Below are 23,162 nucleotides of genomic sequence, written 5' to 3' on the forward strand. Positions count from 1 at the left end.
TCACGCAAGAGCCCTTTGGGCTTGAAGCGTGGATAAATGCACAGGTCCGCCTACCATGTGTTTAATTAAATTCCACTTTTAATTAGAAAGTGAGGGGAGCAAGGATCGAATTCTAGACCTTTCGGTCACAGAGGCTCTGATACCATGTCAAACAACCACTTAATCCCAAAAGCTTAAGCTGTTGGGTAAGGGTCACTTTAATGGTTTTATATTATATTCTAACAGAAAATACACAAACTCACTACTTTCATGTTGTTGGATGGTGACACATGGTTTTATATTATACTTTTAACAAATACAAAGAAATCCTAGTTCAACAGCTTAGAAGCTGTCTAAGTTTGATGGTGCTGAATGTGTCCATTAAAGGGGATTTTGACATCACAAACATGTTATAAACTTGTTCCATGGTTGGGCGAGAACGTGGACTTTCACTCAAGCAAGCAAAAGCCATTCTCGCAATCAAGACCACCTCCTTAACAACTGGTCTCATTGGTTGAGGAAGTCTTTGGTCTACCACATCCTTCAATTGCAAATCATATGCCAATGTTGTTGCTGTTGCAGATGATGATGAAAACAGTGAAGAAATGAGATCTCCTGGATGCTTTCCCATGAGTATTTCCAAACATAGCACCCCAAAACTGAATACATCACATTTCTCATTCACTTGCATCGTGTAAGCAAGCTCTGCAATAAGTTAAAAAAAAATGAATATGATATTATGCTTGGAGTGTAAGTGCTGATGAAATTATCTAATGCCACTTCGGTATCTTCTATGTTTTCAGTTTTAGTGATAAAATTTCACATCGTTTTCAATTTATTTTCTCTTTTTAAAGTTTAGTTCATTAAGTGTATGTTTGGATATTAGTTAAGTGTAACGTGACTTTCACCTTAATTTTCATTCATTTTTTTGTCTCTAAATGTATGCTATTGTCTATATGCACTGGTGCCAACGAGTATCTAAAGATAACCTGGTGAAAAAAAATTCTGTGCAAAACTTATAAAACAGGAAAGAAAATGAAAACTAAATGTGAGTTTTGGCCAGTTCAATTTTTGCTTCTATTTTAGTTTTAATTACAAAACACTATGATGTTTTCATTTTGTTTCATAGTTTTGTAGTGAAAACTATTTATCATTTTTACATTTTTTGTACAAAATAATAAAAACATGAAACAAAGTTGGAAAAAAGTGAAAATCTTTATAATTAAAACTGATAACATAAAATCAAAGTAGAACCTTTCTTAAGAATTAAAAAGAAAGGCCTAACCTGGTGCAGCATAACCATAAGTGCCTGCAAATGTGGTTGAATTATGTGAATCAGGATCCAGAATTTTAGCTGTTCCAAAGTCGGAGATTCGAGCTTCATATTCAGAATCTAAAAGAACATTCTTGCTGGATATGTCACGATGAACTATAGGAGGATAGCAACCATGATGCATGTGGTACATAGCATTTGTGACACCTTTCACAACATTCACCCTCTTACTCCAATCAAACATTGTTGCTTGTGCATCATTGTTCAGAACATTATCCAAGCTTCCTCCTTCTAGGAGCTCATAGACAAGAAAAGAGTACCTTGGATGTGAGCAAAATCCATACATTTTCACAATGTTTCTGTGCCGGATTTCTGTCAAGGCTCTAACCTCATTTGTGAAAGCCTTGAAATTCAGCATTTCCCTATCAACTGTTGCATGTAGCTTTTTCACAGCCACAATCTGGCCAGAGGGTAAGTTGGCTTTGTAAACAGCTCCTGACCCTCCTTCTCCAATGATATATTTTTCATCAAACTCCTCTGTGGCTTCAATGATGTTTTCGTACACCATATTCCCATCATAGTTCCATACGGTAAAAAGATCTTGAGCTTGTTCTTCTGTAGCATCGTGCTCTTTAATTTTTCTTGCTTTTTTCCAATGAATGCACAAGGAAACTCCAACCACAAAAACTATCAGCAATAGGACACTCAAAGTAAGGAGTGATGCCAATATCACCACACTTTTCCTTTTATCTTGAGTTTTGTGACTACACTTTTTGCAAGGCACCAAGTAAAAGGAATTACCACACAAGCCTTTGTTGTTTCTCAATGCTTCAAATGAAGCCATACGAAAAGCTGGACTGTCAGGAATTTCACACTCTAATTGGTTGTAAGATATGTCAACGCTTGTCAAGCTCTGCATACCCTTGAAGTTACATGGAATAGTCCCTGAGAGATTGTTGTGGGAGATGTTCAACTTGTTCAACCGTTGCAATTCCCCAAGAGCTTCTGGTATTGGTCCATTTAATAAATTCCAACTAAGATCAAGAATGTTAAGAAAATGCAATTGGCTAAACTTAGAGGGAATGCTTTTGGTGAACTTGTTCTTGCTCAAATTCAAATCAACTAATTTGAGCAGATCTCCAACCTGTTTTGGGATTGAGCCATCTAAATTGTTTGCTGCAAGATGCAAGTGCTGTAGGTGCTGCATGGATCCAATTTCTAAGGGAATGTTGCCTGAAAGTTCATTGTTACTTAAGGAGAGATCAAACAATGAGGTCAAGGAACAAAGTTCTTTTGGAATTTTCCCTGTAAGATGATTTGAAGATAGTTGAAGTGATTGTAACTTAGGTGCTTGTCCTAGTTCTGGGGGTATAGTACCAGATAAATTGTTGTGGGAAATCTCTAGGCCTATGAGATTATGGATTTTTGCCCAACTAGGCAAAAGGTGTCCATAAAAATAGTTTCTACTTAGATCAATGATGTGCAAATCTGGGTATATTCCAAGATCATCTGAAATATTTCCAGTCAACATATTTTCAGCAAGGTTGAGTCTAAAAAGCTTGGAGCAATTCTTCAAGCTTCTTGGAACTTTACCTGTGAAATGATTGTTGTTAGCAGAAAAATTTGTGAGTGATCCACTAAGGCAAATATGTTGTGGCATAGGTCCAGTGAAATGATTGGTACTAAGTTGCAAGCTGACAAAATTAGTGAGATTTTCCAGTGCTGGTGTCAAACTACCACTAAGGTTGTTCATATGAAGTAACAAGAAGGTGAGCTTAGTTAAATTTCCAAAGGTTAAAGGCACAGGTCCAGAGAGATTGTTTTCAGAAAGGCTAAGCTTCTCTAGATTGACCAAGTTTCCCATGGAAGAAGGAATTGATCCAGAAAGTTTGTTCTTAGCAAGTGACAATTGGGTGAGTTTTGTCAAGTTGCCAAGAGCGGAAGGAATTGATCCATGAAGCTTATTATAACTGAGCTGAAGGGTTCTCAAATTGGCCAAGTCTCCAATGGAAGAAGGGATTGGCCCAGAAAAATCATTATATAACAATTTGAGTGTTGTGAGAGAAAAGAGTCTTCCCAACTCCTCAGGAATAGGTCCAGATAGAAGGTTTCCAAAGAGGACAAGTTGTTCTAAGTTTCTCAAGTTTCTAAGTGAAGGGATTGCACCAGAGAAAGAGTTAGCTGACAAATCAAGTTTGATGAGGTTTGTCAACATTCCAATTGTTGAGGGAATGGAACCAGAAAGTGCATTTGCTCTAAAAGACAGATACTTTAAGCTACCTAATTCCCCAATCTCTTGAGGAATATGGCCAGAAAGTTTATTGCCAGTTAAATCTAGATATGACAAGTTAGAAAGCTTCATTATGGAAATAGGAATTGGACCAGTGAGCTTACACCTTGCAATGTCAAGCTGTGTTAGGCTTCTCATTTCTCCTATTTCTTTGGGGATGGAACCTCTGAACTGATTATGGCCCATTTTCAATTGAGAGATTCTGGACAAGTTTCCAATTTGTATGGGAATAGTCCCATGAAAAGAGTTGTAACTAATATCCAGACCAAGCAATTTAGGAAAGGATGAGAAGTTGAGACTGAAAAGGGTACCTTTAAGTCCAAACTTTGAAACATTTATAGTTGTGACAGACATAGTTTCATCACAAATAGTTCCTTTCCAGTTGCAAGGATTGGTAACTCGGGTCCAGGAAGATAAGAAATCTTGGCTTTGGTTGTCAAGGTTGGCCTTCCATTTTAATAGAGAACTTGCTTCACTATCTTGATCTTCTACAGCTTCATATCTAACTGTAGATGCTGTAGTGGCATCAAAGGCAAAAGAAGCAGTCATGAAAATTCCAGAAACTTGAAAGGAAGAGAGGATTAAGAGTGAACAGATCAAGATCAATTCAAGTGATAGAAGCTTTGTGCACATCATGTTTGAGTTGTGGGGTTGCTTATGAGTTATGACAAGATGTTTGGGATACTTACATAATAGAATATTGCTCTGCTTGCTTCATTGTATAGTAGTAGTAGTAGTAGTACCATTGTTATAGTCATCAGTTTAAGTAGGGTCCATTGCATCAATGCTTCTAGCAGGATTAAGAGAGCATACTAGCCAAAGTCTGAAAGTGATGCCCACCATTGCCAATTTGCTACACAGTCAACCAACATAGGCTTGTCACGCGATTGGCAGATAACTAGGTTCCTTAACCCTTAAACATGCCAACAAAGGATCGAACATTGAGTGTGCGTATAGAAAATGATTTGTCGGTAAAGGCAAAACCCACTTGAGTGATCTTCATATCTCGAAATGAATTAGTCTCTATCTATTGCTGGCGCAGACCCTTGGGACAAAAAAAAAATAATTTGCTACACAGTCCACAAACAAAATGACTCATAATTGCACATGTTCAGAAATTATGCAAATTCTCTTGGAACTATATTTGCATTTATTTGTTTATCTCACCTAGAGTCCATTTGTTTCACCATATTCAGGATGAGGTCACTGATGATTAGGATTCTGTATCTAATTAATAAAGCCCACCTACAAAAGAAGAATCTAATAAAGGATACAAGAATCCCATCATGAAGTTGGCTGGTTCCTTTTCAAAGTCAGTGCTATAATTGTACGATGAACACAAGAGAAAAACAAACCTAAGAACCCCTTAAAATTGAAATCTATTTGGTAAATTATGTGTCTGTTATTTCATATGGTTATGGAAAGATAATATAGTTTTATCAAATAATTGATTGGGGGGTTTTGATACATTATTAACACTCATTTTTTCTTCCATCAATTTTTCATGCACTTCCTTTCTATCTTTCTCTTCTTTTTCTGATATATATTACTCATCATATCTCATATTTCTCTTCTCTCTCTGCATGTCAGTAGATTTGGGGTGTTAACAATTGTTTTCCATTGATTAGGTAATCAGAAACAAAGAATCAAAACAAGACATATTGAATTGCAGCTGTATAATTTTTAATGAAACAATAATTTTTATCAATCTTTTGATTAACAAAATGTATATATCTATACCAAAGGGATTAGTAATGTGTAAAGAGAAATTGCTGTAAAAATGGTAGATACACATATTGCTAAAGGAATTAAATAGTTATTATGGCAAACAATATTTACAGGTCAGAGAAGAAGGGTGAAAATAACATGGTGAATAATAACATTTGCCTACAAAATGCAGAGGTATCAGCACTTTCACAACATCAGTTGAAGAAATATGATGGCACACTCCATCAGCTTCAAACTTTTTCTATTATTATTCATCTTCTACACTTGCTTGCAGGAAAACACCTTTGCCCTTAGAAAGGCAAGCATTTTTTCATTTCCTCCTCACTCAACCAACACACAACTTTGAGAAAATTGCACAAATCACTTTTTTTTTGTTGGATATTTAAACATACAAAATTTTACAATTTTTTTCTTATTCTCTGTTGCAGACTTACATTGTATACCTGGGGGGACATTCTCATGGTCCAAATCCATCACTTGATGATCTTGACTCAGCCACAAATTCCCATTATGATTTACTGGCTTCAGTCTTGGGAAGGTTTTGTGTCTCTGAACTTTTGTTAGATATCCTGACACTCTAGAAACTATAGACTTATAGCATGTTTGGATCAACTTTTTTCTTTTCAGAATCAATCCCGACACCCAGAAACTATTCGCAGAAGTTTCTCTTCATAATTTATTTTGACTCTAGAATCAACTGTAGAAGAATTTTCAAACATGCACTTAATTTAACATATGGTTTTGTTCTGTCTCAGCCATGAGAAGGCAAAAGAAGCAGTCATGTACTCCTACAACAAGCACATTAATGGTTTTGCTGCACTTCTTGAAGAGGAAGACGCATCGGAGATTGCAAGTAGGCAAATGCTCACATGTGTTTCTAGTCATTTTGAAGACACAATTTTATGATACCATGTATAAATGTGTTTCTATTGGTGCAGAAAACCCAGATATAGTTTCAGTTTTCTTGAGCAAAGAGTATATTCTGCACACTACCAGATCATGGGAGTTTCTTGGCTTGGAAAGATATGGAGGAACTCCTGCAGAATCTGCATGGTGGAAGGCAAAATATGGCCAAGATACAATCATGGCTAATTTAGATTCAGGTATATAATATGCTTTCATATTATCATATAAGGAAAATGTTTAATATACCACCAAAGAGTGTAGACATGAAGAAAGAAAAAGGAAGAGAAAACTCGAGTTACAATCACCTGCAATTTGTAACGGTCAGACCTCTACTTGTGACGACACAAGCGATACATGCCTATTTGATTCCCACAAATTGCAAGTGTTGCTTGTGGTGTCTAGCGATTATTTTTCAAGGTGCTCTTAAAACAATGAGTTTTGGATGAGGTATTCTGTATTAAATATTGTACAAATACTAAATTTTTATCTTACTATGAATTATAAAAAAGTTTTGAATTAAAAATGTATGATTTGGAGTCATTTTAAATTTTATATATGAAGTCACACACATAGATTACACTGAGTGGTTTAATTTGTGCTTGAACAGGGGTTTGGCCAGAACATCCTAGCTTTAGCGACAATGGATACGACTCAGTGCCAGCAAGGTGGCGTGGGAATGGGGTTTGTGAGATTGATCATATTGGAAATTCAACCAAAACATTCTGTAACAGGTCATTTCTCTTATTAAATATAAGTCAAAGGAAAATAAAGTTTCAAAAGGCTAAGAATCCTTCAACTCTGTATTATTTCAATGTGTCAATATGCATGTTAAGAAATCTTTCTAAAATTTGATTTAAAGTCAATTAATTATGGGGAGAAGCTTCAATGAATTGCTTCTGTGCCAGAATTAATTCTGAGAAAACCGAAGTTGATATGTGCTATGTAATATGTGTGTGACGAATGTATATCAGGAAGCTGATTGGAGCTAGGATGTTCAGCAAAAACTACGAGGCACAGCATGGCAAGCTTGATAACTTCAAACGCACTGCAAGAGACTTTGTTGGTCACGTCACACATACCTTATCCATAGCAGCTGGAAACTTTGCTCCCGGTGCCACGGTCTTCGGCAATGGCAATGGCACTGCAAAGGGTGGATCTCCAAGAGCTCGAGTTGCGACCTACAAAGTGTGTTGGTCCATAACTGATGCTGGTGGCTGCCATGAAGCTGATATTCTACAAGCATTTGATCATGCCATACATGATGGTGTTGATGTGATCTCAACCTCTTTGGGTGGGTCTAATCCTTACATTGAAGCTTTGTTCACAGATGGGATTTCCATAGGGTCCTTCCATGCAATTGCTAGGAATGTTGTGGTGATTTGCTCTGCTGGGAATGATGGGCCAGCACCTAGAACTGTCACAAATGTAGCTCCCTGGTCATTCACAGTTGCTGCTAGTACTATAGACAGGGAATTCATCAGCAACGTTTCTCTTGGTCACAAACCTTACCTTAAGGTATATATATCATTTTTCTTAATTTTGTGACTATAAAGTGGCATGTGGAATAAACAACATCTTTGTCTTCATATCCAATTATGTGCCCAAATTCCACTGAAGATCATCAAACCAGAGAGTGCCTCCTTAAAAGAAGAATTATTCTATCATATCACACTTTTTACTCCCTATATCCTTAAAAGAGTCTCTCTCTGTCTCTCTCAGCATAATATTTTAGCCTTGAAAAGGATTTGGGTTTCTTGTCGTCACCGCAATCCTAAATGTGCACGGTCAAGGAATCTAAGTTGTTCCTCAAGATCCAACAACTCATGTCATCAAGATCGACAGTAGAGATGACCTAAAAAATTTAACCGTCTGGTTTTGATTGAACAACTCAAATTCATTGACACTATGAATTTTGAATTTCTTTAACTGCAGGGAATCCAAAGACAATATGAATTGTAATATCAAACTATAAGAACTCAGTTTAAGAAAAGTTTATGTACTTTATCTTTCCATTAAGTTTTATATCAATTTATTTAATTGGAATGCATGTTCATCAGGGAGCCAGTCTTAGTAAAGGCTTACCATCAAGGAAATTTTATCCATTAGTTCATTCCATCGATGCTAGACTTCCTAATGCCACAGTCCAAGATGCGTAAGCACAAATTCTCCAAATTTGCCTCATATATTTGTTAATTACATTGCTTCTTGTTACTTTTTTTTTAATAAGCCATTCTTGTTACATATATATGTGTGTATGTTGCTGCAGTCGCATTTGCAAGAATGGAACACTTGATCCTCCCAAAGTAAGGGGGAAAATATTAGTCTGCATTCGCCGTGATCAAACATCATCAGTTGCTCAAGCCTACGTAGCTTCTCTTGTTGGTGCAGTAGGAGTGTTTGTCATCAATGATGAGAAAGCAGGAGATATAATTCTAGCTGAGCCTTATCCTCTACCTGGTGCCAGTATAGATGCCTATGATGATGAGGATAAAGACGAGCAAGAATGGTTTGGAAAAGGAGGCTCTGGCAAAAACAGTAGCCGGTAATGGATCAGTTTCCTTTTTCTCAGAATCAATTCAAGCACTCAGAAGCTAAGCTTCTCTCCATAACTGGTTTTGACTTCAAAATCAATTCTAGAAGGATTTCCAAAGATACAATTATCCTTCTAAATGCTACACTCAATAGATACTTGCAACAAATTAAGAACTTCACTTATAGATATATGCTGCAGGAAAATGGTTGGTTACATGACTGCAGCAAGAACATACATAGGAATAAAGCCAGCTCCAATTATGGCTGGATTCTCATCCAGGGGTCCTAGTGCTGTGCAGCCATTGATACTCAAGGTCTAAAGGAAGATTTTTCAATTAATCATTTTTTTAGACACTCAAACAGCGCAGACAACTCATAAACTTCATATTTCTCTCTATTTGTCTCTTCTTATCGCATAATATTATCATATATAATATCTAGTTATCTATTATATTCATACCTCCTTCATTCATTTTGTGATTCCATTGCTTTTGTTAACAATTTCAGCCAGACATAACTGCTCCTGGGGTGAACATTCTGGCTGCATATTCACTAGCCACAGGTCCATCTAATCAACCTTCAGATAAACGTAGGGTTCCTTTCAATGTGCAACAAGGAACTTCTATGTCTTGCCCTCATGTTGCTGGCATTGTTGGTCTTCTCAAGACACTTCATCCTAAATGGAGTCCAGCAGCTATCAAGTCAGCCATCATGACTACAGGTTTGTCGGCAAAATAATACCTCAATGCAAGGAAAGAACCAGAAAAAATGGTGAAAGAGAGTGAAAATTAAACACAGAAGCAAAATCAACAATGACTACTTGAACAGACAATATGCAAAATTTTAAGGAAGTAGGCATAATATGACAGCTCCAATATATGCAGAAAAAAAGGATTGTACTTTTTAATTTTGCAAAATGTTGTCCTATATAAAATGTTCATGGTGCCTCGTGTATTTTGAAAAAGCTTTGCTTAATGAAATTATGATATTCCTGCAGCTACCACTCTAGATAACACCAATCGACCGATTCATAACGCATTTGATCAGTTAGCAACTCCACTTGAATATGGTTCAGGACATGTGCAGCCTAACCTGGCAGTAGACCCTGGGCTTGTTTATGATCTAAGCATAACAGACTACTTGAACTTCATATGTGCTTCTGGTCATGACCGTAACTTACTGAGGTTCTTCTTCAATCAGAGCTCTTACACTTGTCCAGAGACATTCAACATTGAAAATTATAACTATCCTTCAATCACAGTAACCAATCGCGGGATGAATCCTCTAAACGTCACTCGTACAGTCACAAACGTTGGATCTCCAGGCACATATGTTGTGGAAACTCATGCACCTGAAGAGTTTAATGTTCTTGTAAGACCAAGTTCATTGAGTTTTGAGACAGTTGGAGAAAAGAAGAGCTTTAAGGTTATTCTGCAGGCAACAGGTTATCCTAGTCATGGTTTTCCAATATTTGGGAACTTGACTTGGACAGATGGGAAGCACAGAGTAACCAGTCCTATTGTTGTTCTGTAACCTCAGAAATCACTCTGAGAAATGTTATGTTATCATTACCATTTTAACTATTTAAGCATGTCATTGTGTATGTTGTTAACTTGTTATTGACCTGTATTTGCTTTTTTATTATTCAAATGTTAGTTGTATTGAAGCTTTTCTGTTATATGGAGCTCTTTCTGCAAGATATTTGTAACTTGTAAGTTCAACAATTTATTTTGGACGGATTCAGCTCCAATCACAACCAGGTTAGGGCGCCACGGAGACCATAGATAGCTTTCAGAGGTTCTTACCGATCACTCACTAACACTGCTCTCACATCATCAGCACTAACAGAGTAGGAATCGAACACGCAATCTTCTAAGGGAAGTGATATGTCATAACCAGCCAACATTACACCCTAATTTACCATTCTACCTCCATTATTTCTATAATTATCAATTTGATTGGTGGTAAATTTGGTTTTCCTCAATCCAACATCTTTGAAGTTGAAAACAGTCTTGAAAAGACAAATGTCAGCATTCAACTGAAAACCAAATCCAGTTATTGAAAAAATTCAGTTAAATGTAACTCACAATGATCCATTGTAAAATGCTCCATACCCAGATTATATTAAATTACAAATTAAATTTTCCAATATATGAATTTCATGACAGAACATGTAGATTATGAAATTCAAATGTAAGCTCATGAGATTAAAATTAGGGTTTTAAATTGAAAAATATGTTAGAAACAGGTTTCAACGAAAAATCAATTTTTTTTGGAAACCTGATTACAAAACAAAAAGAATGAAGCCTCAGTGTGCAAAATGTACATCAAGCACTGTATAAACAGTGTTTTCAGACGGCACTTGCAAAACGGATATGCATCCATCATCATTGGCTTCAATCAATCTACAAATTTGATATTTCAACAAAACAAATGAAGAAGAAAGCATGAGATCGAAGCACAAACTGTGCTTTTCATCTATGGCAGAGACGTGGGAGATGACGCAGATGGATACCGTTTTGTGGCAGCCTAGTGTAGATGAAGATTACAGAGGGTATAAGGAGGGCTTATATAGGCCTTCACCGGAAAAATAAACCCTAATACTCCTCTTAGTCCTAAATCTCGAATGCGGATCCTCGACTTTAATTGGTAAAGTAGGTCATCACATAATCGATTGAATTATTTTAATTGAGTTATGGTTTAATGACTTATTTTACGTTTTTTTTTATGATTCAAAGGAAGAAAAAAAATTAATTACAACCAGAAAAAGAACCACAATTAGGAAGAAAATAAAAAATGTAAAGAGACACGCTCAAATCAACTCCAAACTTATCTAAGGCATGTCATCGCATTGGCATCCTGGAAGGCATGACCCCAAATAACATGATTGAAATCTGCACAGATAAACATGAATTTGTATGACCAAGGGAGCACAAGAATGAGAGGCGTCGCACACTGAATTTATGAACTGAATACTGCAAGTTGAATTCAACTCAATTACTGTCTTTTGAAAGCCTCTATGGCTAAGCAAAAGCAAACTTGAAGAATCCCCCATAACTCAACGCAGAGGGTTGAGCAAACACCCAACTTCTTGGAATAGGCAAATGCAAAGGCACCAAAATGATCACACACAATACCTCCATGTGCGGCCAAGTTCCTCGAAGAAGAGAAAGTGCGATCAAATTGAGCTTAACCCAACCCACCCGAGGAGACCACTAGCGAATGATCGGGGAGTTCGGGTAAGGACCATACACAACTTCTAAGTCTCTCGCGCGCATAGCTTCCTGAATACCAAAGTTTTCACCCTGATCTCATGCACATAGATACTTGAGTCTGAACTGAACTTTCAAACACAACAGCCTTCCTAAATCTCCAAATTGAATCCACCGCTACACTCAAACATTGTGCACCTGTTCCTCATAACTAGTGAAGACTTTGGGTTCAATTCCAATTCCAGCTTGCTTTGCAGACCCTTCGTGAAGAACGTTGCAATGGCCCTATTTCGCAATAAAGCTCTCCACACTCCCTGCACAAACCCGGAGTCACGAAGAGCATGCAAAATTATCTCCTCTAAATTGTGTAGGCACCTAGTAGAAGTAGCAATTGTACGTCTAACCCCCGTGTAATCGTTGGAAGACTATCGTTAGACTTCCGTCATAGCACCAAATTTCTACGGGACATACCCTTCCAACTCGAAATTGACTGTCATTCTGTCCCTGGGACAATCTGATCACGAACATCACATTATAGTTATACACATCAACATGCACAATGCACCCATAGTGTAAAAAAGAGATCACCTTTTTAAACATTTAACAAAATCCTCAACCATTTGAAATTATTTAATATCCCTAGTTCATCATCATAAACCTAAATATTGAATCAGAAAATCAATATTTAATAACAGAAAAGTGAAGTTTAGTTAATTTTATCAGTAGATGACTTGATTAGCTTGAAAAATAATAACGATAAATAGCCGAGCATTACGAGAATAGATCAAATAAAAAGGAAGTGCGAGCTTATTTAGTTGATTTTGGAGATAAATTATTACTCAAAAACTGCTTTTCTACTCATGAAATTCTCATGAAAAGATAGCACACTCTAATTTCTTACGTTAGCCAAATAAAGAAAGCTCGCACAAGACAACATCAAAGCGTAAGGCCCAAAGGACCAACCTAATTAAGAATCCAGATTCAATACAAGTTGATAACTGGCAAACCACCAATAGAATATGTCAGGTGTTTCAAACAAGGTCTACAATTCCCATAATGCAAATTACGTACACCACCAAATTAAATACTACCCTAGTCTTATGTATTAAATTTTCACATTAACCAGCAGCAACAGACTAAGCTAACTGGGCTCCGCCACCAGTTTGATGCAGCATCGCGTCGATTTCATCCCCATCCTCCATTTCCAGCTGAAGCAATACACATAAAGCAAAGTAGTGTTATAACGTGTGTTTAGTTAAAAACATTTCCCAGTATGAAGAAAAAAGCTAAGGCAAGGGGCAAACCTCATCAGGAGTCTGTTCTGCGCGGAGGCGGCGACCATCAAATAAGAAGGCAATTGAATTCAACTCCACAGATTGCCGATCACAATATGCATTCATAAGCTTCTTCAGTTGGGTGTTTCTTTTGATCCTGAAGAATACTTCATTGCCATCCTAGAATCAAATAAAAATTAATCTTAGACCATGTGTTCATCATGGATACAACATGGAATGGATCATATGCCCAACATGTTGAACACAAGCATCAAATCAATGAAATATAACAAACCACCAGCTATGTAAAAATTCTTTGAACTTCCAGTACTGCACAAGTAACATCAACATGAAAACAAAGTTTCGTACAATTCACAGCATTGAAGGTTAGAGAGACACCAAGCGTTGTGAAAGGGTACTTCAAAGGATTTGTCACTATTTGACAACAGTAAAACATTCCTCATGACTTCAACCATACATATTGACAGGGAATGTTGCAAATGAAGAACCAGAAGCATAAAGGAAACACAAAAACTAAAATTTAATTCAAGAAACACTTTCATGGGGACAGAGAGAAGCTAGAAGGGTGTAGGGGAAAGAAATAACCAACTTCCTCATTAGAATACAAAGACCTGAAACAGGAATAGCCTAACAAATCAGACAGAAAGAAAAACTAATAATATAAAAACTCTAAAATAATATGAGGAGAAAGTCCCCACTAAGACATGGTTGTTGGAGTAAAACAGTCCAAGTCAAAGATAAATCTAATAGATCATTCAACCAGTTAAGATTTATGAAAGGGCGTTCTAAAAACCACTTTGGACGCATAATTTCCCTTAAAACTACAATTGGAAACATTTATGTTGCAAAAGCATACCTACAAGACCTTGCAAAATCTATGTGCTACCAAGGAAACTATCAAAGAACATCAACTTTTGGTTCCACACAGACATCTAGAGCTTAAACCTCTATATACAAATATTCCAATGTATATCAAATTCCAATACCTTTAGAAAAATGAAATAACAAAAAAAAAAGATGCCACACCCGAAGATCATAAGAATGATCTGCTGCTACTCCAAACACAAGCATTCAATGTAGACCCGAGTTACATTGGAAACACAAGCATTCAATATAGATACCCGAGTTACATCGGAAACCAGGATTTAGCATACCAGTGTTTACATATATTGCCATACAGAAACTGAAGGTTCAATTGGTCATCAGTAAAGCAATAGAATATGAAAAAGCATGACAATAAAGTGATACAGCATCATAACATATTTGCTCTACACATATTGGTTTCATCAAAGAATAAAATTGGAATCCACTCCCCCCTCCTATCCCCAAAACACACCAACAAAAGACACATAAGAGATAAAACCCATAAATAACTTTTTCCTAACAAGAAATAAATGAGATAATTGAAAAGTAACAAGTGTTAAACCTATGGACAACTAACATGCATAAATAACATGATTGTATGCATTATAAAAATACATCAATAAACAAAGAGCAAATATCAACAAACCAATGGTTTTCCAATCCTCCAAAATTCTCAAGTGACCTAATTATTTTGACACCCCCAACAACAAAACCGCACCTCACAGTATCATACTATCATCTAACAGCATCACTTCTAGTTGCAGATTAAACAAATTCACACGAAACAAAATACGAATAATCGAACTTGAACGCACTTCAAAATCGAAACTTTTTAACAACGAAGCAATACCCATGATTAAATAGTCACAAAAAAACAGAAAACCCTAACTGAAAAGTTCGATTTCAATTTGAGTATCGATCGATAACGAAAGAAATTGCGAAAAGACGAGAGAACAAACCTGGCCTTTAACCTTCAAATTGATGTGCGGAGCCGCAGACTGATCATTGGGTTTCTTCTCTTCCTCGGAGGCCTTTGGAGTTCCAGACATCGTTCTTCTTCTTCTTCTTCTTCTTCTTCTTCGTCTGTGATTCTTCTCTCTGGAAATTAGGGTTCTTGTTTTGATTTTAGAATTTTTCTTTTGCTTAGAGTCCCTTTTGTATTTAATCGAGTGAGTGGGCCTTGATTGGGTCTGTGGGCTTGAGAATGGCCCAGTCAATAGCAATTATGAGCTGTCATGAAGTTCAAAACTCTGCTGATTTCAATATTTTATTTATGATATATCATTATTGTGAATGGGAATGTTAAGAGTTTGAATGGGACTCCGCACCCAAGCCAGCAAGACAATTTATTGACACATTCGCTTCACGGAACACATACAGAATACGAACATCTCAATCCCGCGATATAAGCAGATGCAAGTCCAACAGAGCATTTTTAAAAACATGAAAGTTACATTAATTACGCTTCAAAGCATCCAATAACTCCAAACAATCCGACTCACAAAACAACCTGTCGAAAATTCTTTCTCCAAGCCATCAAAAGTCTCATCCTCAACGCCTAAATCTCAACTAGAAGTGCATCACCCCCAAGGGTACCCGCATAAAAAACCCCAAGCTAGTCCCTATAAGAGTCACGAAAAACCCTTCTCATTCCCATACAATTATGCATACTGCTATAAGCACCCTCAATCATCAGCGAAACACAACTTGATGGAGGCAATGACCAGCGAGCCCAGTCCCTCTAAGAAAACTGGTGAGAGTCTGAAGCATCTGACAACTCTCGTAATCCTGAAGCTCTTGACGAATCCAGTCACAGACAAACGCCACAATCCACTCCAATTTGTTGAAAAATAAATAAATAAAAGCTTCATTTTCATTTTGTTATTTTGAAACATTTGTCAATTTTTTCCTAATAAGAATAGTACGATATCATATTTCACAATTATATAATAATTGTAGATTTGAACCGAATGTATAGATCTGTCGGGATGGATTGATAACTGTTTAAGTTACATGTTAAATTGAATGTTAAACAAGTTGTTCTCAAAAGTTTTTTTTTATAGGCAAATGTTAGTAAATTAATCCCTTCTTCGAGTTCGAACCCGGGACCCTTCACCTCACTCAACTCTTATGTCCCTAACTCTTACTACTTGAGCTATACTTCGGGAACAATTGTTCTCAAAGGTAAATAGAATTTTTCAAATATGGTAAGTATTAAATTATTTTGAACTAGCTACACAGGAAAATTTTATTTTAATTTAGTAAGAGTATCTTATATTTAAATAAAAGTCTCATGTCGAGTTAAAAAAAATCCACATATATGAGGTTCGTGGTGTGGTTCATTTGGTTATGTTCGATGATTCGATTGCAAACTTGGATGAGTTTTCCTCTAGTCCAACAAGTAGCATTAGTTTACGGTAGTTATATCCCCCATTGAGTTTATTAATATATAATGTGGATGGTTCTATTTGGCATAGTAGAGATACTAGTTACGGCCTTACGGGGGTGTGCATTGTGATGGCAGATGGGTTAGAGGATTTTGCAAGAGATTGGGACCTCTAATCCTTTGTTGGCTAAATTACGAACCATCTAGACAACTAGGGAGCCGGTTGCTAAGGATTCCTTGAAGAGTTGTCACTAAGAGGGACTCAACTGAATCCATTGATTATGTTAGGTCTAACAATGTTCTTGACAAACCCTTATTTGGAGTTGGTTCAATATACTTGTGATGTTATTCCTTCACAAACATAAGTAAAAATCAACTTGTTGTTTGTGAAGCTAATATTGTAGCTGATAGTTATGCAAGGAGTGCTCATTCCCTTGGTTTTGGGTTCCATGTGCTCTATTGTCCTTAAGTAGAGAGTCATAGTTTGTTGTTACATAATGCTGCTGAAGCCTTATCCTTTCTTAGTACGTACTCCCTCCGTCCCTAATTATAAGCTAAAGTTGAGACTTTTGTTTTGTCACTAAATATAAGCTAAAGTTGTAAAAGCTAATATTTCTTTCCATATTTATCCTTGCATTTATTGTTAATGGAGCACTATTAGTAGTATAATGATTAAAAAGTGTTATCTTAAATAGGGGTAGACATAGAAAGTTGTACCTTTTTTTTGAAAACCAATGCATTAATTAAGACTTTCTTAATAAGCGTGATTTTTACAACTTTAACTTATAATTAGGGACGGAGGGAGTACTCCAGTAGTGTAGCGTTTTCACTTTTCTAAGGCTTTGTCCCTTTATGTTATCAAAAAATTTACTAATAACACTTTTACTAGTTTTATGAACAGATCAATTCCTAAACATTCTAAATACTCCCCGCTAGTTGGACCATATTTAGTTAATAATCCATTCCCCATGTGTTCCATCTTTAGCACCATTTTCTAATACGCACATACACTGATCAGGGGTGATTAAACAATTTTACCAATTGGGCCAACTTGCCAATCCACTAAAACGGGGTGGATGGGTTGACATTATTTTACCCTTCAAGTTCAACCACTTTTGGCTCATCCTGCACAATTCACTATTAAATGGACCGGGTACGAAACGAGAGGGGACGAGGATGAGCAGTTAGGCAAAAAGATTTCTTAAAGAAAAACAATGTTGTCATGCCAAGGCTTCTTATTGATTGAACAAAAGTTCGGTCTATTAGGAGGCCTAACTCAGCCTAAAAGCTAACTCAAAAGTTAATGGTTGTTTCTACCTTTTATAAACACTATGTTGGTCACATCTTTAGCTAATATGAGACTTCTAACACGGTCACATTAATAGTAATGTTAATTAGATAATAATTATAGTTTTAGTTTCAATGGGAGAAAATAAGAAAGACTCGATATTGTATTTTTATTTACACTTCGTGAACTGATTTGCATAATTACATTGATAAATGACCTCCACTGGGGTGCTAATTCTAAGATGCTTTACTACGAATATAATTGAAGAAGTTTGATTGTTGGTCCCGGGAACTTACGGAGAAGAATAATGTTGTGTAGACATCTCATTTTCACCTCACCTTATGCAAATATGAAGAGAAAAAATAGAAATGTATGATATGATTTGTGATTTGATAAAAAATATAGAGATAAAAAGAAAAATATGTAAAATAAAATAAGAGATAAAATAAAGAAATAATTATGTGTACACACCTCAAAAAAGAGGTAGGAAAATAGAGATATGAAGAAAGGAGAGAGAAAGTAAATATATGATATGTGATTTGGTTAATAGAGAAAAGAGAAATAGATAGAAATGAAGGTGGAAAAGAAGTGAATATGCGTATATATATCATATCATTACTCATCGACAATGTGCTATTTTTCCAACCCTCCCACTCCTTGTCACTTGATCTCCAATTCTCCATCAATTGATTTGAGGATAAGACACATTACGCACCATGTGTTCACTACTACTACTAGTGCTATTGAGAGTGAAAATTCCAGAAAACAGCTGGATAGACAAAGATGTACAAATGGATGTTATTTATTAATAGTTGAAAATGGTACATCAACTTTATTGAGTCTATGACTTCGGTTTGTTGATGAGAGCAATGTGTTTAGCTCTAATACAGTAATGAACAAATATGTCTATTGCTATCCTGACCTCAGTTTGGTCGTTTAGTTATTGCAAGAAAACGAGAGTAATGTTTCATCCACACCTTTTTTTTGAGGTGGATTCTTTTGAGGTGGAGATGTGGAATGGTGAGAGAGATAGGAAAAAGAGAATAAATAAGAAAGAAAAAATATAAGATGTGATAGATAATATGATAAGAGAGATAGAAATAAAAAGAGGTAGAAATGAAGTGTCTAAAAAATGATATGTGTATATATCATTACTCCAAGAAAACCTAATACAAAAAATCATGATACAAGAATACAAAGGTTATTCATATTCTAGAAAAGTATTAAAATCAAGAAGTATGATTAATTCACACTTTTATTTTATTTATATCTTTATTTACTATTTATATTTTCCGATTCAATCGCATTATTTATTATCTTTTTTACTTTGTGTTTTAGAGAGAATTTATGGTCGGTTTTCGACTTTGAATTCAAACACTATTACCTCAAACTCCACATTCTTGTAGATCAAAGCTAAGAAATTATTGTTTTTGGAGACGTTCCGGCCAATCACCTCTGAGTCGATCATGTTGTTCCTTCACCTGATCAACCCCGATCGACTAACCCCAAGTAACTATGGACTAGGAACCATGATAAAGGCAAGAACTTCTAGGATGTACTAAGCAATCATGATCGTCTCAAATCGCGTAATTCCAAACTCTATGAAATGTAATACTTGAATAACATAAGATACACAATAGAACACCGTGAAGATCATCGTCTTACCATCCACATCCGGAGTTTCACCGTTCCTCCTACCCCCTCCAAATGATTTAGTCAGATTCGTCCGATCACTTTATCTCTTATTTTTTTTCTCCACTACATTTCTAATTTTAGGAAGGTGTGTAAATATAATTTCATTCTAAAATCTAACTTCACAAACTTTTTGAGATAAGTAAAACTAGGTTCTTAACTCACTTATATGAAAATTATTAATCCACCGATTTAACTAAGGTTTCATTTATTAATTCTGCATCTTCATTCTACTTGGTCAGAGCAGAGCAGAGTGACGCACGCCATTACCAGGCACGAACGATGGTGGTCCTATAATTACTCACTCACTCGTCGCTTTGTTACCATCACAACCACACCGTGGGTCCCATCATTTCCCCTTTCCTTCTTTACCCTTCACAACACAGACACACCACCTCGTTCCCTTCAATTCCCACTTCATAGATAACAGAGCAGAGTAGAAAAGAAAACCTGTTCCTCACACACTCTCATTGCTCTGTTTCTGTGAGAAAAAACAGAGCATCATGATGCAGATTCAGCACCACTTCACTCTCTTCACCATCTTGTTCCTCTGCCTCACTCTCCTCACATTCACAGGCAATGCTCTCACCTCTCTTCTACTTCTTACATTTTTCTCACAATGTAGTGTATGTTTGGTTTTCAGTACGTTTGTTTGAAGCATTGGAATTCGAGATCACGATTTCCAACCAACTGAAAACCAAACATGCTCGTAGACACTTCAACTAACTTGCTTTGGTTTGTTTTACTCTGTTTCAGATGGTGGCTCCATCGGAGTGAACTACGGCCGCATCGCCAACAACCTCCCATCAGCAACCAAGGTAGTCAACCTCCTCAAATCCCAAGGTCTCAACCGGGTCAAAGTCTACGACACCGACCCGGCTGTCCTCCGGGCCTTATCCGGCTCCGGGATCAAAGTCACCGTCGATCTCCCCAACCAGCAACTCTTCGCAGCAGCAAGAGCTCCCTCGTTTGCACTCCAATGGGTCGAACGCAACGTCGCCGCTTACCACCCCCACACCCAAATCGAAGCCATCGCCGTCGGCAACGAAGTCTTCGTCGACCCACGCAACACCACAAAGTTCCTCGTCCCCGCCATGAGAAACATCCACCAAGCTCTTGTCAAACACAACCTCCACCATGACATCAAGGTTTCCTCCCCCATTGCGCTCTCCGCTCTCGGAAACTCCTACCCCTCCTCATCCGGGTCGTTCCGACCCGAACTGGTACAGTCCGTTTTCAAGCCCATGCTCGAGTTCCTCCGTGAAACTGGGTCCTATCTCATGGTAAACGTCTACCCCTTCTTCGCGTACGAGTCCAACGCCGATGTCATCCCTCTCGACTACGCTCTTTTCCGGCAGAATCCGGGTGTTGCAGATCCGGGTAACGGGTTGCGGTACTTCAACCTCTTCGACGCGCAAATCGACGCCGTCTTCGCCGCGCTCTCCGCCTTGAAATTCAACGACGTCAACATCGTGGTTTCGGAGACAGGCTGGCCTTCAAAGGGAGACGAAAACGAGCTCGGCGCGAGCGCGGAGAACGCCGCCGCGTACAACGGCGGGCTCGTCCGGAAGATTTTGACGAACAGTGGGACCCCCATGAGGCCCAAAGCGGATCTCACCGTCTATCTATTCGCACTCTTCAATGAAAATCAAAAGCCCGGGCCCACCTCAGAGAGAAACTTTGGGCTTTTTTACCCTGACCAGAAGAAAGTTTATGATATCCCATTAACCGTGGAGGGGTTAAAAAGTTACCACGACAAACCCTCGCCGGTGGGTGGCGGTGAAAAACAGCCGGTGCCGTCGCCGGCGCCGGTTTCCGGTGGGGTTTCTAAGAGTACTACTGGGAATAATTGGTGTGTGGCGAATCCTGATGCGGAGAAGGTTAAGCTGCAGGCGGCTCTAGATTTTGCTTGTGGTGAGGGTGGGGCTGATTGCCGTCCGATTCAGCCCGGTGCCACGTGTTACGATCCTAACTCGTTGGTGGCACACGCTTCGTTTGCGTTCAACAGTTATTATCAGAAGAAGGCACGTGCTGGTGGTAGCTGCTATTTCGGGGGCACGTCCTACGTGGTCACGCAGGAGCCTAGTGAGTATTCTATAAAAACCCTTTCTTTCATTAGATTCTCTGATACTGCGTATTTTAGATAAGTTCTACATAGGGTTGCTAATGTGAGCGGGGTAGGAAAGTGGTGTAGGATACAGACATGTCACGTGATTGGGTTGACAACAGGGAATCTTTGATGATAGTGACGTGTCACAGTTTTATAGGGTAGATTGTGGTAAATGGGATGGGTATATCGGGTATTTCACTCTGAACGATGCCGTACATTTTTTGAACATAACAATGTGGTACATTGGTAGCTGGAATTGCCTTTTTATTATTGCAAAATGACAAAGGGTAAAGGGTAATTGTTGAATGCTGAAAATGTAGCAGTAGGTGAAAATTGGTACTCAAAAAGCTAGTCAATTAGTCAAAGATTGGGTTGTGTGATAACATTGGATTCTAGTATATTATGCAAGTAAACATTTTTGTTTGTTTGTTGAGTTAATTTCAATTCACAGTTTACATTGATGACTAGGGATTGTTTAACAAGGAGTTGTTTTTTGGTGTGCAGAGTATGGTAGCTGTGAATTTCCTACTGGATACTGAAGTGGAGTGATACATATATGATATATCCTTCATGAGCATGATGATGATGAACCTGGATCTGGCTGATTTTGCTTTAGTGTAAAGTACAAGAAGGCGGTTGGGAGTTTCTGGGAGAGGGAGGCTTGAAATAGTTGTTAAGTTATTTGCTGATGATCACCTATGAAGATTTTTTTGGGGATTGTGGATTGTAGTGGTTGAATAATATTTGACCTGTTTGGTGGGAATGGGGGTAAGCTTAAGTTAATTAACTTTGTAGGCTAAATTGTATCTATGTTTTCACTTTGCTTTAGTAGACTTATTTGGACTCATGTTATTGCACTCCAGGTTTCATTACATTTGGAGTCTAGTTAATTAAGGCAATTTTTTTTGTCTTTCTATATATATGCACTAATTATTGGAGTATCTTTTACAATTGAGGCGCAAGATTATGTTTGCATCAGCTTTACTTTTCTAAGAATCAAATTTAGTACTAAGAACTCAGAAGCTTCTCACCAAAAATTGTTTGAGATTATGGTTTCATAATTGACTGTAGAATAATTTCTAAACATACAATTGAATAATGTTGCAGCTTTTGATCATTACAGCACGGTGTACAACATCTATCATAAAATGTCACATGTAGTTAATTGACGAAATAAGTTGAGCTTTGGGTTAGGGGTACATATGCACATGTTAAGATTTAAAACTAATTAAGTGGTGATCACATGCACAATGGTGCAATGTTGTACAAATTGAAAAACAGATTCTGTTTAGGACCAATGGAATACATGCAAATAAAGTAAGGGGCCAAGTGCTTTTGCTTGGTGCTTTTCTCCAGACTTACATAGTACAAGGCTACAGGTTACTGTGTCTTTGAGCTCTCTGTAGGTTAATTTTGTACCCCTATTCAAGTGTTGGGGCTGTTCATGATTGTGAAGAGGCATATACTAGACACTAGTGTTACAATTACAAATGAGAATGATAAAATATATTTTCAAAATAACAGTAAATAATTTGAATACTTTCAAATGTATGTGATTAAATTCATGACTTTTGTATTGGTCAAGATCAAAAAGGTCAAGAGATCAA

The 23,162-nt window shown here is 37.3% G+C and overlaps 4 protein-coding genes across 4 annotated transcripts; 2 read left to right on the top strand and 2 right to left on the bottom strand.

Moving 5' to 3' along the window:
- Positions 1–163: 163 nt before the first annotated feature.
- LOC130733491 (MDIS1-interacting receptor like kinase 2-like) lies at positions 164–4,231 on the bottom strand. Its single transcript, XM_057585706.1, has 2 exons — positions 1,265–4,231; positions 164–684 (listed from the first exon to the last, which is right to left on the bottom strand). The coding sequence occupies exons 1-2, from the start codon at positions 4,176–4,178 to the stop codon at positions 314–316; spliced, it is 3,285 nt and encodes a 1,094-aa protein (XP_057441689.1). The 5' UTR covers positions 4,179–4,231; the 3' UTR covers positions 164–313.
- Positions 1,616–10,411, top strand: LOC130733492 (subtilisin-like protease Glyma18g48580). The gene is made up of 12 exons (XM_057585707.1): positions 1,616–1,723; positions 5,384–5,568; positions 5,699–5,808; positions 6,026–6,123; positions 6,209–6,373; positions 6,784–6,907; positions 7,148–7,691; positions 8,234–8,328; positions 8,443–8,718; positions 8,908–9,022; positions 9,216–9,429; positions 9,706–10,411. The coding sequence occupies exons 2-12, from the start codon at positions 5,479–5,481 to the stop codon at positions 10,239–10,241; spliced, it is 2,367 nt and encodes a 788-aa protein (XP_057441690.1). The 5' UTR covers positions 1,616–1,723; positions 5,384–5,478; the 3' UTR covers positions 10,242–10,411.
- Positions 10,412–12,858: 2,447 nt separating this feature from the next.
- On the bottom strand, positions 12,859–15,218 carry LOC130733493 (small ubiquitin-related modifier 2-like). The gene is made up of 3 exons (XM_057585708.1): positions 15,039–15,218; positions 13,225–13,374; positions 12,859–13,128 (listed from the first exon to the last, which is right to left on the bottom strand). Exons 1-3 carry the CDS (start codon positions 15,126–15,128, stop codon positions 13,057–13,059), a joined length of 312 nt encoding a protein of 103 aa, XP_057441691.1. The 5' UTR covers positions 15,129–15,218; the 3' UTR covers positions 12,859–13,056.
- A 4,571-nt stretch (positions 15,219–19,789) lies between these two features.
- LOC130733495 (glucan endo-1,3-beta-glucosidase 12) lies at positions 19,790–22,506 on the top strand. Its single transcript, XM_057585710.1, has 3 exons — positions 19,790–20,021; positions 20,202–21,530; positions 22,060–22,506. The coding sequence occupies exons 1-3, from the start codon at positions 19,949–19,951 to the stop codon at positions 22,092–22,094; spliced, it is 1,437 nt and encodes a 478-aa protein (XP_057441693.1). The 5' UTR covers positions 19,790–19,948; the 3' UTR covers positions 22,095–22,506.
- Positions 22,507–23,162: the final 656 nt, after the last annotated feature.

Source organism: Lotus japonicus, chromosome 1, assembly GCF_012489685.1.
Source record: "Lotus japonicus ecotype B-129 chromosome 1, LjGifu_v1.2".
Lineage (NCBI taxonomy): Eukaryota > Viridiplantae > Streptophyta > Magnoliopsida > Fabales > Fabaceae > Lotus > Lotus japonicus.

What these genes read in the sequence shown, in the direction of transcription:
- LOC130733491 (XM_057585706.1), bottom strand. Translation starts at nt 4,178, where the DNA reads ATGATGTGCACAAAGCTTCTATCACTTGAATTGATCTTGATCTGTTCA. An exon ending in TTATGGTTATGCTGCACCAG is followed by an intron (nt 685 to 1,264) that starts GTTAGGCCTTTC and finishes AACTTATTGCAG; the next exon opens with AGCTTGCTTACACGATGCAA.
- LOC130733492 (XM_057585707.1), top strand. Translation starts at nt 5,479, where the DNA reads ATGATGGCACACTCCATCAGCTTCAAACTTTTTCTATTATTATTCATC. An exon ending in TCTGGCAAAAACAGTAGCCG is followed by an intron (nt 8,719 to 8,907) that starts GTAATGGATCAG and finishes TATATGCTGCAG; the next exon opens with GAAAATGGTTGGTTACATGA. An exon ending in GTCAGCCATCATGACTACAG is followed by an intron (nt 9,430 to 9,705) that starts GTTTGTCGGCAA and finishes ATATTCCTGCAG; the next exon opens with CTACCACTCTAGATAACACC.
- LOC130733493 (XM_057585708.1), bottom strand. Translation starts at nt 15,128, where the DNA reads ATGTCTGGAACTCCAAAGGCCTCCGAGGAAGAGAAGAAACCCAATGAT. An exon ending in ATTTGAAGGTTAAAGGCCAG is followed by an intron (nt 13,375 to 15,038) that starts GTTTGTTCTCTC and finishes ATTTGATTCTAG; the next exon opens with GATGGCAATGAAGTATTCTT. An exon ending in CAGAACAGACTCCTGATGAG is followed by an intron (nt 13,129 to 13,224) that starts GTTTGCCCCTTG and finishes GTATTGCTTCAG; the next exon opens with CTGGAAATGGAGGATGGGGA.
- LOC130733495 (XM_057585710.1), top strand. Translation starts at nt 19,949, where the DNA reads ATGATGCAGATTCAGCACCACTTCACTCTCTTCACCATCTTGTTCCTC. An exon ending in CACTCTCCTCACATTCACAG is followed by an intron (nt 20,022 to 20,201) that starts GCAATGCTCTCA and finishes ACTCTGTTTCAG; the next exon opens with ATGGTGGCTCCATCGGAGTG. An exon ending in CGTGGTCACGCAGGAGCCTA is followed by an intron (nt 21,531 to 22,059) that starts GTGAGTATTCTA and finishes TTTGGTGTGCAG; the next exon opens with AGTATGGTAGCTGTGAATTT.